Below are 16,189 nucleotides of genomic sequence, written 5' to 3' on the forward strand. Positions count from 1 at the left end.
AACCACCCAAGCATCAAAATAAGCAGGTTTGAAGTATGGCTGTAAGAGATATTCTACAATGAAACATTTCATTTGAACAAAACATGACTGAATAATAACCAACACAGGACTACCATACAAGCATCAATAAAGAGGACCATGCAAGATATACCCTGAAGCAACGTTGGAACAATCTATGACACAAAGAATTCAAAGTTACAATACAGACAACAAACTTAAAGAATATGTCCACATGACATGACTCTTTCATTTTCTAAAGCACAGAAGTGACATCATATTGTGCACCATTTCTTCCACTGTGTCCTTTCCTGGATGGAAATCCCGATGCGCTTTAGCCATAGTCATGTCCCAGAAATCTAAATAAACTATCTGGTGCTGCAGTGAGGCAAATGCCTCATGCCATATTTCAGTGTACAGAAGACCCCAGTAAGATAACATTCCACGCTTACGTCTGAAAAATGCATGTGGACCGCGAACTGCAACTGTCACATTAGGAGCGCGTGCCAAGAGGTTCTTTACTGATGGAACAAGTCTTTGAACATGTCGACTGAACACATCCGGATGGATAAGCGTGAAATGAACGTACAAATACAACACAACGATGTCCTTGGTTGTGTTCGGGAGACGGTCCATCATGATGTCTTGCCCTAGGTTCGTTGACCTGTTATAATGTCGACCTCCATGATAGAACGGTAGTTCATGAGCACGCCAGGAAACTGAAAAATTGTGTGTAACATCTGCGTCTGTTGTGGGCACATGCTCGTCCCAATGGGAAGGGAAGTGAAACATTGAATGAAGAGCGTCTTTAAACTGATTACTAGTTGAATCCCCGTGGAGCCAGAGCGTCTTTCCTTTCAAGCATCGTCCGTAGGCATCAGTGGTGCGGGGCAGGGTATCAGTACACAACAGCGAATGCCACCTATCATGGAGAAAGAACCCATTCGGCGACTTTCGTTGCCATGTTATCACACTTGGTAACCTGTTGCATGGAATTGTAGGTGCCAAACGTTCCATATCATTAGAAGCTGTTAAAATAAAAAAGGAAGAATTCAAATAAGGACACACACTTATTTGTGTGTCCAGTGTTGGCAATAGAAAACTGGCTAGTACTAGGGACATTGCACCTATCCTATCAACACACTTGGTGGACGATTTGTCCAGTGATGCATTGCAACCTTCCTGTCAGCTCTATTTGTTGACGACGTTTTTTATCCAATCAGTGACACCATGTGTATTGTTCCTATCAACACTGTGTGAGCGATATTCCAGTGAGTGACACCATGTGTATTGTTCCTATCAACACTGTGTGAACGGTTTTTCCAGTGAGTGACACCATGTATCATTCCTGTCAACACTATGTGTTGACGATTTGTCCTGTGATGCATTGTGTCTTTCCTGTCAACAATATGAATGGTCAATTTGTCCTGTGATACACTACATCCCTCCTATTACCACTATTTGTGGACGATTTATGTTGCTTGTCAACAACTGTTTCTACGATTTGTCCAGTGAGCAAAACATTGCCTACCATCTGTGATACATTACCTGTTAGCAATATGTGTGGACATTTGTCCAGTGATACTTACCTCTTCTGACAGACACCTTCACTGAGGTCTTTAATACATCGAGTTTTGAATCTGCCACAGACCTGCAATTTACACAAGACACATTAAATGACTTGATTAAAGTTACTTTGTGTAAACGGCAATCACAAAGTGAAATATTTTCAAGTTAGAAATGTTCAAAACTTTATTGAAAATGGTGCATGTCTAAGGCGTCTAAGCTTATTTTCTATAAGGCTGCTAAAGTAAATGTAACAGAGACATCAAACGGAAGCTTATTGGGATTATTTTGATGACCTTTAATCGTTAATTATTACTTTCACCTCTACGGACGTTGCTGAAGAAGTTTAGTGTTACGCCACACTCAGCAATATTCCAGCTATATGACGGCGGACATTACTGACAATGATTCTTCGACAAATTTTTTCTTCGACAAATTTCTTGTTATTTCTACCGTGTCCTTGTCAATTTAAGTGTCTTGCAAAACAAAGTCGTAGTCTTTATAACTTTACACCTAACAAACACACAGAATATTATATTCTATTATATTATTATAATACAAAAGTACATACAAATCCAGAATGTTTCTCTCTGTGGTATTAAGTGGAGCGTCAATTCGGTTATTGCTATATGTATGCGACCATGTATCACACGTTAACTGTTTAATTTTGGACTTCCTGCAGAAGTAACTGGATCCATTGTTCTCATTTGTGAAATTACACCATTCGTTCGTCTTTAAGGAATTTTCTTGGTTAGCTGAGCACTTTGTTGCATCTTTGAGATTGTTTGCTCGGAATTCAGCAAAAATTGGCCAGATGAAATCATGCTTTTCGAATATCATATAGTCGAGAACGATCTCCTCCCTTCTCGCGGCGATAAAGGCCTTAATTGTTGCATTTCCCAGCCACACAGCTTTGAGCAGAGCAGTATAACTTCCATTATTGAGGTCCGTGACCCGACCGGAAATCGAAGCTGCTGTCTCTGGGTTCTCCATCCAAACTCTCAAGAAATCGCCTCCAGTCATCTTGGGGTCACCGTTCATATCATACAGATCCATTTGCACTTCGATCCCATCTCCTAAATTGTAGACTTTGTGGGCGTGCTTGAGATATATGCGTGATTTGTTCGGATGAGCATACAACGAAGGCACGAAGATTGTTCCATAACGCATAGCCTCCTCTGTTAGATATGTCAATCCTCTTTCGGGAAGGATGACCCTGCAACCATACAAAATACTTACAGTTGACTCGGTCATCATGTGAGGTCGAAAATTAACTTACCAGTAGCTACAGAAACATATGTTGTACATAAAAGACATCAATTTCTGAGAATCATACGACCTTGTTTTATTTTAAAGATGGAACAACGTTCTGAGTCAAAACGGTTTGGAGCGGTTTACTGAAGCATGGGATGTTTTAATTTTGACTGACATATGCTGGAAGGCAAAAGTTATTGTGACACTCAAACAACAACAGATTCAGAACTTTTACTGTCAACAACGGAATGCTATGAAATGGAAAAACAAGTATTTCAACAGACAGATGCAAATGTACAAACTCACAGGCACGTGTACATGTGTTATGTCCAAAATGCGCTCAATCAGGTCATAAACGTCGTTGACACTGATTAATTGTTGTTTACCTCCGCACTAAGTACTATTCAAGCTATTTGGTGAATGTCTAATAATAACTGAATCTGGACCAGACAATCCAGAGATCACACCATAGGCATGGATCTGCACAACTGGGATATAATGGTATGTGCATTTGTAATATGAGCCCAGCTTCACAGATCTCACTGGACAGCGACAACCGCCAGTTTCTCTGAACGGTGATGGATAAAATAGTGTTGGCGAGAACGTTTTCGTCGTCATTTGACCATGGGTGTTTCGATGATGCGATGATCGAAAGTAATACGTACAGTAATACTTACTGTGATAGGCTGAACGTATTCCAGTGCAAATGTAGATACAAAAAAGAAAAAAAACCGCCAAGACAAAGACTGGCAAAAAGTCGTTTCTTCATGGTAGATTGTTGGCTACAAACGAGAAACAACTGGTGTCGTCCCAACTTCATTGACGCGTTGGGCCACACATTGACAGCCAATCGATGTGACACAGCTATGAACTGTAATGGCGTTTGTAGGTGAATGTTCCGCCAAAATCAATCATGAATGCTTTGTTGGCGAAATTGTCACCCTGTCCTACTTGAATAATACCCGCTAGTACGGTGATGTGACCACCTAACCCCTCACGCCCGAATCTACCAGAAACTCCCCAGTACAGTAGTCTGATATGAAGCAAGGTGATACAACGAACTGAACAAGGTCAATGTACACATATAACTTAGTAGTGAATATATATAATTGACAAGGCTGACTTGTCTGATAACAGTGTTAGTACCTACATAACCTACGTCACATTGACATACAGAAGCTGAACTTGGTTTTCCTTCACCTATGCAACTTCTACTAATAATAACTATAATAGTCAGGCCTACACCTATCTTGGAATGCAAGACAAGCTCCAGAATGCCCAGATTCAGGATAAACTTCGGGCCGAGTATAAATCTCCATAAAAATATAAATAAACCAGGTGAAGTCCTTCACCAAGTCAGCTCAGAGTCGGTCCTTTGTGGAGAAGCTTTCTGAGAAACCATTGCATCGTGTTTACATGCAGTGTGTGGAACAGAAAAGCAATCCAACCGACTCCTTCGCCTGGATGAAGTCGACTGGTCTCAAATGTGAAACTGAGGGCTTCCTTTTTGCTGCTCAGGACCAGTCACTTCCTACTCGCAATGGCCAGAATGATATTCTTAAAGAAAATATCAATATGAAATGTCGTCTTTGCAATGAATTCACAGAGACTGTATAACACCTTGTCAGTGGATGCCCTTCCTTGGCACAAACAGCATATCTTGAAAGACATGATGGCATGGCTCGCTGCTTTTACTATCGTCTCCGCCATGCCTGTGGCTTTGACCCCGAGGTCCATCCATGGTACGACCCTGAACATGTCCAGGGCGTCCTGGAAAATGATGCTTTCAAACTTCTCTGGAATAGGCCAATATACAGCCTTAGACGAATTCCAGTCAACAAATCTGATCTTGTCCTTTTTGATAAAACCAATGAAATTATTTATATCATTGAATTTTCTGTCCCTTTAGACAGCAATGTGATTGGCAAGATTCAGGAAAAGCATCATAAATATGCGGACCTCGCCTTTCAAATGTCTCGCCTGCGTCCCAAGTATACTGTCGTCAGGCTCCCCATTGTTCTCGGTGCCCTTGGTTTGGTACCTCCTGATCTCTTGGCGCAGATCAGGAGAGTGCCCGGGTTCTCCATCGGGAGCACAGCCCTTCGGACAATCTGGGCAATGCAGAAGGCTGCAGTGTTGGGGAGCCTCCATATCCTCCGAAAAGTTCTTGGTGGATTCGACTAGGCAGTGTTTCCTGGGAGAAGTCCCATTCGCTGTCTGGGCTGCGTGTAGAGGTGGCGAGGGCCCTGAGCTGATGATGAGCATTACCAGCCTGATTGTGCCAGGATCACCCGAACCCTCTGCTGCATTTCAATTTCAATCTTAATCTGTAAAATAATAAGGGTAACTAAAGATGGATCGGTCATGTTACAAGGGGGAGGAGTTATTGAGCATCTTGTGGAAGAGCAGGCCTAAACCTATCTTGGAAAGCAAGTTCGAGACAAGCTCCAGAATGCCCAGATTCAAGATAAACTTCGGGCCGAGTATAAATCTCGTTTAAAGAAAATCTGGAGCTCAGAGCTAAATCCTCGAAACAAGGTCAAAGTCACCAATATTTTTGCTGTGCCAGTCCTCTCCTATTCCTTTGGAGTAGTTGATTGGACAAAACAAGACATCCAGGGTCTTGACCGCCTGACCAGAAAGATCATGTCATATAACAGAGCACACAACCCTCGTTCCTCTCTTAATCGTTTATATATGCCAATCAATTCTGGAGGTCGGGGTTTGATTAATGTGGAAGTTCTTCATGACAGAATTTTATTGTGTACTTTTGCACATATTTATTTATCGGATGATCATCTTGTGATGCATGTCAAGACTCACGATGAAAGCAAGGAATTCCACAGCTATTTTAAGCGTGCCAAGGTTGTTGGACACAATCTGAAACTTGAAGTTGATTTTGCTCATGGTGATGTGCTGCTGGACGGTACAGCGATGGGAGTAAACCAGGTGAAGTCCTTTACCAAATCTGCTCAGAGTTGGTCCTTTGTGGAGAAGCTTTCTGAGAAACCATTGCATCGCGTGTACATGCAGTGTGTGGAACAGAAAAGCAATCCAACCGACTCCATCGCCTGGATGAAGTCGACTGGTCTCAAATGTGAAACTGAGGGCTTCCTTTTTGCTGCTCAGGACCAGTCACTTCCTACTCGCAATCGTCAGAATGATATTCTTAAAGAAAATATCAATATGAAATGTCGTCTTTGCAATGAATTCACAGAGACTGTATAACACCTTGTCAGTGGATGCCCTTCCTTGGCACAAACAGCATATCTTGAAAGACATGATGGCATGGCTCGCTGCTTTTACTATCGTCTCCGCCATGCCTGTGGCTTTGACCCCGAGGTCCATCCATGGTACGACCCTGAACATGTCCAGGGCGTCCTGGAAAATGATGCTTTCAAACTTCTCTGGAATAGGCCAATATACAGCCTTAGACGAATTCCAGCCAACAAACCTGATCTTGTCCTTTTTGATAAAACCAATGAAATTATTTATATCATTGAATTTTCTGTCCCTTTAGACAGCAATGTGATTGGCAAGATTCAGGAAAAGCATCATAAATATGCGGACCTCGCCTTTCAAATGTCTCGCTCGCATCCCAAGTACACAGGCGTCAGGCTCCCCATTGTTGTCGGTGCCCTTGGTTTGGTACCTCCTGATTTCTTGACGCAGATCAGGAGAGTGCCCTGATTTGCCACTTGGAACACAGCCCTTCGGACAATCTGGGTAATGCAGAAGGCTGCAATGTTGGGGAGCTTTCATATTCTCCGGAAAGTTCTTGGTGGGTTCGACTAGGCAGTGTTTCCTGGGAGAAGTCCCATTCGCTGTCTGGGCTGCGTGTAGAGGTGGCGAGGGCCCTGAGCTGATGATGAGCCTTACCGGCCTGACTGTGCCAGGATCACCCGAACCCTCTCTGCTGTATATCAATCTTACTCTGTAAAACATAATAATAATAATAATAATGTAGTTTTGTATCCCGCTAGATTCCATACACACGTGTATGCTCAAAGCGGCACATAGTTCAACAGTCATAGTGTTCACGAAACAGGAATGTCTTTAGTTGGGATCTGAAAGAGTCAAATGAAGGAGAGAGTTTAATGTCCAGAGGCAGCTTGTTCTTGGGGCATGAACACAGAATGACTTATCACCAAAGCTTGTTAAGTTGTACTGAGAAATGGACAGAATGTGGAGGTTATTTGCACGTAGTGATCGTTGGGACTGGTAGTGACCGAGTAGGCAGGATAGGTATGATGGAGCCAATCCATGGCAGCACTTGTATGTCAGGCACAAAACTATGAATTTCAGTCTGGCGTCTATAGGAGGCCAATGTAGTGATTGAAGAACTGGAGTCATTGGTAAGAATTGGGACACTCTTGACACCATCCGTGCTGCAGTGTTCAGTCCTGGAGACATGACAACAAATGGTATGGATTTACAACTTATATAGTATGTACAAGAAGCCAGTGAAATAGTATTTACGAATGAGATGTACAGAGATCAAGAGGAGTAACTGAAGTGTTGATACACAGAGTGGACAATGGATGTACCGAATGTTTATACAACTAGAAGGATAGGATTAACATGATAGGATGATGGGAAGCCAGTTATGAAAACAATGATAGCAAATCACATGATGGGATAAAAGCCTCTTATGTAAACAATGTTAGGAATACCAATGAAGGTATGTACAGTGATGGTGAAGAAACAACGAGATACATGTTATCGATGGCTATATTCTGTTAATTCCCGGTTTGGAGAGGTGGATCCAGATGGCCTCCGTCAGTTTATTTTTTCGCCAGTTGTTGACGTTGACGGCCAAAACGTCAGTTTCCTCCCAATTTATGGCGTGACCAGGATTTTGATGACATGTTCTCATAATGCTGATTTCATATCCGAGTTTTTCATTGATGCTTTGTGCTCTGTGATGCGAATGTACAGGTGCCTGTCTGTTTCACCTATGTAGCTGCTGTAACATGAACATTTCACTTTGTATACACACCCTCTTGGGCTTGGGTTAGTCTGGCTGCTACTGGCTCTTAGTAAAGACTTTAGGGTTTTGCCAGATGAGAAAGTGGTGTCAATGCTGGCACTTTTCTTTGGAAGTCTACTGATGTGATGGCCAACATAGGGAACATTCACACAGATAGGGGATGGTTCGCGTTTAGCAGGAGGTTGGTCACGCTGTTCTAAGGTCTTGTTGATGGTGTTTTCTACCAGGTGTCTTGGGTAGCCATTAAGGATCATGAAGGTGGATTTGAGGTGGGCTATTTCTTGTTGAAGGTTGGAAAGGCTGCATATGTTCTTGGCGCGTCTTGCGAGAGTTGAAACGATGTCTCTGTTGATCTGGGGGTGATGGTTGGAGTGATTATGGATATACTGGTGGGTAGGGGTAGGCTGGCAGTGATGAGCTGGTTGTTTTTAGTTCTGGATGATGATGTCTAGGAAAGGGAGTTGATGTAGTTCCTCAGTTTCCATTTCCATGGTGAACTGGATACGCTGGTATTGTTTGCTCAGATGGAGGGAAATTAAGAGAGTGAGTGAGTTAGCTAATATTTAACGTCACATCAGCAATATTTCATGCATATCGTGACGGGAACAAAACACTGAAATGGAATATATGAGTATTATAAAAACATGTCGACAAAGGACAGTAAACTAGAATAGCACAGAAAAGAAAGTTCAAATAGTAACTAAACCAAAACAATTTATCTATAGAGGACAATACAATATAAAAAATGGGCTATAGATTGCTAACAACTAAAGATAGATCACCATACTAAGGACAATGGGGATTTACAATACTTTTGCTACCTGCATTGGCCCCAGCTGGATTTACATCATCCCCTCAGTCGTCAGCAATTTGGGACATCTAGCCATACAATAGAAAGACACGTATTCTACGATTAGAAACATGAACAGATCTAATTATTTTTAAAACGTAATGATTAAATGGGAACTAACATTACTAAAAAAAGATCCTTCATAGTTGGGGAATTAAAATAGTTATCCCTTGTGGTGGAATATTCCACACAGTCAAGCAAAACATGCTTGACTGTGATTCTTTCATCACAAGTGATACAAAACGGAGGATCTTATCCTTTAAGCAAATATTCATGTGTATATCGTGTGTGGCGAATACGACATCGTCGCATAATCACCGCTTCAAACCTGGACTGACAACACAAGTAGATGTAACCAATGTAGGGTTTTATTTCATGTAATTTATTTATACCTACTTGAGAGTTCCACTTCTTTTGCATCAGATCACGGATATAAGATCTAATGGTGTCTTTATAATCACTGTAAGGAATAAGAGGGGGTGTCACAGATTTGTTGAGTGCTGCCTTAGTAGCAAGGTCAGCCATTGTGTTACCAGGGATTCCTACATGGCTGGGTGCTGGGTAACCAACAGAAGACAATGTCGTATTGGCCAGTAGCTAGATCATTATACAATTCAATAGTTTCTGTTAAAAGTGGAAGTTTGCAAGAAATATTTTCAACAGCCTGAAGGCAAGAAAGAGAGTCGGAAAAGATTATATGCTGCTTAAGGTTAGGGTGTCTTTGAATATATTTGAGAGCTGTTAATATGGCGTTTGCTTCTGCAGTAAAATAGAGCTGTTATCTGGAATTCTAGAAGATATTGTTCTGGATCCAGTGACAGTGGCACAAGCTACTGCACCACCGTCTTTGGAACCATCTGTAAATAAGGGTTTGTAATTGCTATATATTTAATTGATTATATTCTTGTTTATATTGTAATTCATTAGTTTCTGATTTTTTAAATGAAGTTAATGTTATGTCCACTTGGGGCCTAACCAACTGCCAAGGAGGAGAAGAAAGAAGACGGGAGGGAGCTATGTTTTCCAGCTCAATGCCAGCGGAAGAAAGAAAGGTTTAATTCTATGTCCTAGAGGCGGAACAAGAGAAGAGTTCTTGTTGTAAAATCCTCATAAAGTGGATTGAAAACACAGTTATAGGCAGGGTTAGATTCATTTGAGTTTAATTTAGTAATGTATTGTAAGGACAATTTTATACGGCGCTGCTCAAGAGATGGTTCATCAGCCTCAACGTAAAGACTGCTCTGAAAGACCCTAGAGAAAGTCTTAAGCCTTGATGGTGGACAGTATCAAGAAGTCTAAGGTTGCTTTTGCAGGCTCCAAAATTTAAAGTCGTTTTCAAGACACCATTTGTTTATTTTGTTTAAACATAATTGAAGTTGCCGTTCAATAGTGTGCATATTTTTACCACGACAGGAAATATTAAAATCATCCACAAAAAGTGATCCATCAATTGAATCATTTAAAGCCTTTGATAAACTGTTGATTTTAATACTAAATAAAGTGACAGACAAATTACATGTACTGCCTTGAGGGACACCCTGATCCTGATTGTCAGACAGGGTTGAACCCACTCGGACTTGAAATTGCCTGTCGTTTAAAATCTGTGATATAAGAAGAGGCAAACGGCCTCTCAACTCCAAATCATGTAAATCCTTCAAAATGCCATGCTTCCAGGTCGTATCATAAGCTTTCTCGAGATCAAAGAAAATCAATACAGCATGTTGTTTATTTACTATAGCATTTTTAATGAAGGATTCTAAACGTACCAAATGATCAATGGTACTACGATTTTTCCTGAAACAACACTGAATATTTGTGATCGGGTTATTTTTCAAGGTACCAAGTTAATTTGTTGTTCACCATACGTTCCATGGTTTTACAGACACAGTTAGTGAGAGATATCGACCTGTAATTGACGGATCTGTATGATCCCGGCCAGGTTTTGGTATTGGGAAATTAACAGATATCAGGGTGTCTTCCTACCAAATGCGTGGTGCACACAATATAGCCATCAATAACATGTATCTCGTTGTTTTCCCACCATCACTGTACATACCTTCATGTGTTTTCCTAACATTGTTTACATAAGAGGCTTTTATCCCATCATGTGATTTCTTATCATTGTTTTCAAAACTGGTTTCCCATCATCCTATCATGTTAATCCTATCCTTCTAGTTGTATAAACATTCGGTACATACATTGCCCACTCTGTGTATCAACACTTCAGTTACTCCTCTTGATCTCTGTACATCTCATTCGTAAATACTATTTCACTGGCTTCTTGTACATACTATATATTTTTGCTCATCGCCATACTATGTCATTCACCTGCTGAAGGGGCAAGAAGTAGCCCAGAAACGTCGTGTTGTAAGCATTAAAGAAGTTGTAAATCCAAACCATTTGTTGTCATGTCACCCACCAACTTCTAAATGCCAGTCAAGCAAGTACTTTCTGGAGCCTTTGTAATAATGATTTATTAATTCCAAAGAGAAGGCCATTGGCATAGTCTAGTCTGAAATAACAAGGGATTGGACCAATATTTTTGTGACTTCAGTGGTGAGAAATTGCCGGATCTGGCCTATGCATCTTAAGCGAACGTAGCATGACCAGCAGAGACTGTCTACCTGCTTCTCCATGGTAAACTGTGAGTCTGGAGAGACGACGAGACTCTTAACTTCGTCAGAGAAATGGATTTCAGCTTGTCCAATAATAACATAAGCGTCATCCTGTGACTGAAGTTGACGCTTAGACCCAATCAGCATAGCCTCCGTCTTGTCGTCATTGTGTTTGAGTTTCCTGCCGGTCATCCAACCCTTTATATCCGATGTACATGCTGTTGTACGATCCAGAGTTTGACTTATGTTGATTGGGCGAAAACTATCAATAAGCTGGGCATGGTGATCCGTGATATGAGCAAAATTGTTTGTATAAATGAGAAACAACACAGTAAGACCAACGGGATCCGATTGTCTTAAATCGATTTTGATAACATGTTGCCTTCCATTGAGGTACAACTGAAAGAACTGATTGGTAACAAAATGTCCAAATGTTCAAACAAGTGTTCTAAAATGCCTCTTAAAGACGGCTGATGACTATAGATGTGTAACCTAGGAGCGTTTTTTGTATATAGTATTCATCACTCGTACCCATACGAAATGAACATTGCCACTGTGGGTCTGTCCAACATATTTATCTCTTCCAAGAAAGTCAGTTGGCGATTATGGTTTTACGCAGCTATTAGCAACATTGCTGCAATATCACGGCTGGGGACCACCAGGAATAGGTGCCTATGCGGTGTTCTGCGATGTGGAATACTCTGTGTTCATATGCTTCACAAGACGATCATCAGACAAACTGATGTACACAAAAGTTTTCGAAAACAATCTCACATAAAGAGATTCACCTTTCATCAAACAAAGTCATCCCATTAAAATTTATGAATATAATAACGTCGAAAAAAGTAACTGGACATAGAAAAACGTCGAAAAAAACATTTGGGAGTTATTTGGAAAATAAACAGACATATGTAGCTTAGGACTCATGAAATTTGATGTCACGTATCGCACGTGGCAAGGGTACTCTGTGCACAACGCACTTACTCGCGTTTTGTTTTGCATATTTTTGACACTTGCTATTGTAAATTTAAGAACGGTAAATTGTTCACATGGGGACCGTGTACAGATGGAGAGGTGAATGGTATGTTGACGCGTGCGTTGTTCAACGTCGATAGTTTGGTTGAGGAAGCGTTATGGTATGGGGGGAGGGGGGGGGGGGGCATCACATGCCGTGGTCGGACCAGCATGTTGTTGTCAAGCTTGCATCAGCACCAATGCTGGACACTCGCAATGATGAATTTGTGAACTGACTTAACACCACACGTCATCGGGGAGTGCCACGATAACAAGTCATGCTATTATTAGCTTTTTTTCATTCAAAACTGAACTAAGATCAGCTTATACATATTATCACACCCAAACCAAATTATCGAGTAAGAGTATCTGATTCCATTAGTCTCACCAGCATGAGTTGCTGAAAATCATTTCAAAACCTGGTCATCATGGGGACAATGGTAAATGAAGAGAAACTATTGATTCTTTAGTATGAAAAGGTTAAACGAATTTTGATATATATTTGTTAATATAACAGTCGAATTGTCTTTTTGTTTATACAAGTTAATTGCAGACAATATATAATTTACGATTCGCTTGTAGGTGAAAGTTTAGTATCACAAAAAGGAAAGCAAGAAATGGTGTTCTTATAAAATGTTTCATATCCATCCTACATGAAACAGAATCATAGTGTGAACTGTTTGCCTTTATCCACAACAAGCATACCATAGCCCTGAGTATTTCTTGTGTGATTCCATAATGTTCGGTTCACCGTCATAGACCTACCAAGTTTTGTAGAGAAATTCGATTCAGTTTTCACGATTTACCGGGAATCAAACGTGACGTCGTTGTGAAGGGACACAAAATAACACCTATGACAAGTTTGTTTGTTTTTCTGTCCCGTCTAGGAATTGAGACTTCTCACGATCTGTCGAACTCGGTTTTCTATTTCAGGTATTTTCATGGATGTATATTTTATTCGTCTTCTAGCATATGTGAGTTAATGGTTTGTTTTCACAGAGCAGAATTTCTTCATTTCATCAGAATTGCGTGTATATGGAATAAAACATACTGCCTTATAAGTAATTGCCACAGTATTCAATCCATTCACAAACAGAAATCTCCAGAATAAACAGACTATCCAACACAGAAATGCCTAGACCAGAAATCTGTTGCGAAAATGTTGTGTTTTCAAACATGTATAACTCGGCCACAAATAGACTTTACGCATGAGTTACATATGTTGACGACTGTTTGAACACAATAGGTAATTAATACATTTTTTTTAAAAATACAAATCTCTATGCGTATCTTTTGTTGGATAGTATATATGCGCTCTCAAAACACTGCTTTTGGGACTACTTGTCCAAACTGTAGAGCTAAAAAGGGACGACAGACCACAATACACAATACGTCCATTTGGCTCGAAAATATGCGAGGATTTTTTGTCGTCCTGTCGCTGAATGCAAGATCTAACCATTGTCTTCTTACCTGACCTGCGAACTTGGATCTAACAACGACGTGATGACTGATGGAAAACAGATGTTCCATCTCACGGTGTCTATAAAATATCTAAGAGAGTGATTGTAAATTATGCGAGCACTCTCGACTTCAAAACAGCATGTCAAAAATGCAATGTCAAGGGGAAATTAAGTTATTTCAGTCTTTGTTCAACGTGGCCTCCATCTTCCTCCACATCTAAACGAATCCGCACGTTTCTTTCAAGCAGAAATGCTTTTACGTATTTTTCCCCGATATCTCCTCCCATGACATAATTATCCTGCCCTTTAACGCCCGCGAGGTCAATTTGTCTTTCCTTTAGAGAGTCCCATATGGCATTGCATTTTTGGACATGTTGTTTTGAATTTGACAATACTCGCATGATATGCAAGCAATCGCTTAGATATTTTGTATACTTGTATACTCACTCTCTATACTTCGGGGGATATGGTCAGTGGCTTGTTCTTGCGGAGCACATTTCAAAAACCACGAGACAAATTTCATCCAATCCTGGAACATGTATTACCCACGGGCTGGACTTGAGGTATTTGCTATTTTGAAATTTTACAAATATGATTTTATTTCCTGTTGCCATGCAACAGATGCTAGGTCTCTGACTGAGAGTGTGGGTCGAATCCCGGGTGGGACTCCCTAAAAGTACTACAATCCGTACTTTTTTAGGAAGTGTAGTCCCAAATGTAACGTTTATTACATCTGACCACGTTTTAAATGACACCATGTAAAAATATCTCATCTTTACTAGATAACGCTGACTGATATTTTTATGTTATCGAATCAACAACAAAAATATTTTAAAAATGCCAGATCAGATTTTCTTCCATTTGGCAGATCTGTCATAGGCATATGTTACCTAACATTAAATACACCCAAAAGACGGTATGGTTTATATAAATTCTGATCTTACAATGACAGCCACATAGTCGCATGCTCTCGTCAACTTGTGAATGCATACTTTGGAGCCAGGAACAAAGGTAGTGCAGCCATTAACTATGTTTTGCAAAGACCAGGATTGTTCACATTTTCCAAGAAGCATTGGGATGTCAGTAGGTCATGTGTGATTTTCGTAAGAATACCATGCACGCTGGCGGTGTGGTAGCCTAATGGTTAACGGTTTGATTCCCCACATTGGTTCACTGTGTGAAGTCTTCAGCCTGATATTGATGGAATATTGTTAAAATAACATAAAACTAACACATGTTATTCCGTGACATAATCTAATCATATAATATACGAAACTGTGATCGGACCAAACAATATGACACATGAACCCTTAAAGCAAAGGGGAAAACATGGCCTTTCTACTGAGAAAATGTGATGGGTCTTTTAAGGCGCTATGATCTACACGGTGATACATTTCGTACCTCGTAACTTTGACCGGCATATATACGTTAGTTCAGGAAATTGACAATAGCAGCAATGAGGATCGCGATTAAGAACAGTTACTAGAAAAAGACTTTCTATTTCATAAAGTAGATAAAGGATGCTGTTAAGTCTCTTAACACAAAAAATCCCCATCTCCCGACAAAATCACGAGCATATTATATATGCAGGTGATGCATTCATTTATTATGTATGTAAACTTTTGAATCATATAATTGAATTTCAATATGTTCCAAACGAAAATAGAATTTGGATGGTAATACAAAGGTGAAAAATGATAAAAACGACCCTAGAAAATAACATCTTGCCTTGGTAAACGATTTGAATAGCTTTTGCTCAAACAAATTGAAAGGCTACTGCGTAGATCGAATCCGGACTCTCCTGATAAGCTATAATTAGGATTTCGAAAAGAGTGTAAAGCCATTATGTCAGTGCTTACTCATATGGATAATATACACTACTTCAAACACAGAGATTGTCCACTCTTTACAGCTTTTCTCGAAAGAGACCTAGCATTTAGCACGATGGTATTACCTTCATGAACGTGGTATCAGAGGAAATACATGGAAACTGTTAAATCATTATTATACAAATAGCCAATCATCTGTTGCATACCATGACGAGAAATCAGAAATGTACATGGTCAAACAAGGTGTTGGACAAGGGAGGTTATATCCTTTCCTTTGTGTTTTGTTCGTTTGTTTTTCAGTTTGTGTGTTTTACTACACTCTCTTATTATACTCTCTAGCAACTGGCATATATACGACCTAACTGTGTCTAAATATCATCCAGAAGAAACATATCAAGAGAGTGTGCCCTTTGTAATAACATTTAACTATGATTTCCATGTGGTGCTCCAGTGTGAAAACGTAATACAACAAGGAAATGATTTCATTGCATACTTAATTGAAGATACATTTGATGTTGAAACTTACGAAATATTTGAAAAGCAAGATGAACAAGACGTGCCGTTATGTCTCTCTTGGAGCAGAAAACGACGTTTATAACGTTAAAGATTCATCA

The 16,189-nt window shown here is 40.2% G+C and overlaps 1 protein-coding gene across 1 annotated transcript; it reads right to left on the minus strand.

The window, feature by feature from the left end:
* Positions 1–246: 246 nt before the first annotated feature.
* Positions 247–3,586, minus strand: LOC137278476 (NXPE family member 3-like). Its single transcript, XM_067810828.1, has 4 exons — positions 3,495–3,586; positions 2,135–2,779; positions 1,587–1,648; positions 247–1,025 (listed from the first exon to the last, which is right to left on the minus strand). The coding sequence occupies exons 1-4, from the start codon at positions 3,584–3,586 to the stop codon at positions 247–249; spliced, it is 1,578 nt and encodes a 525-aa protein (XP_067666929.1).
* Between the last annotated feature and the right edge of the window lie 12,603 nt (positions 3,587–16,189).

The sequence above is a fragment of the Haliotis asinina genome, chromosome 1 (assembly GCF_037392515.1).
Source record: "Haliotis asinina isolate JCU_RB_2024 chromosome 1, JCU_Hal_asi_v2, whole genome shotgun sequence".
Taxonomy (NCBI): domain Eukaryota; kingdom Metazoa; phylum Mollusca; class Gastropoda; order Lepetellida; family Haliotidae; genus Haliotis; species Haliotis asinina.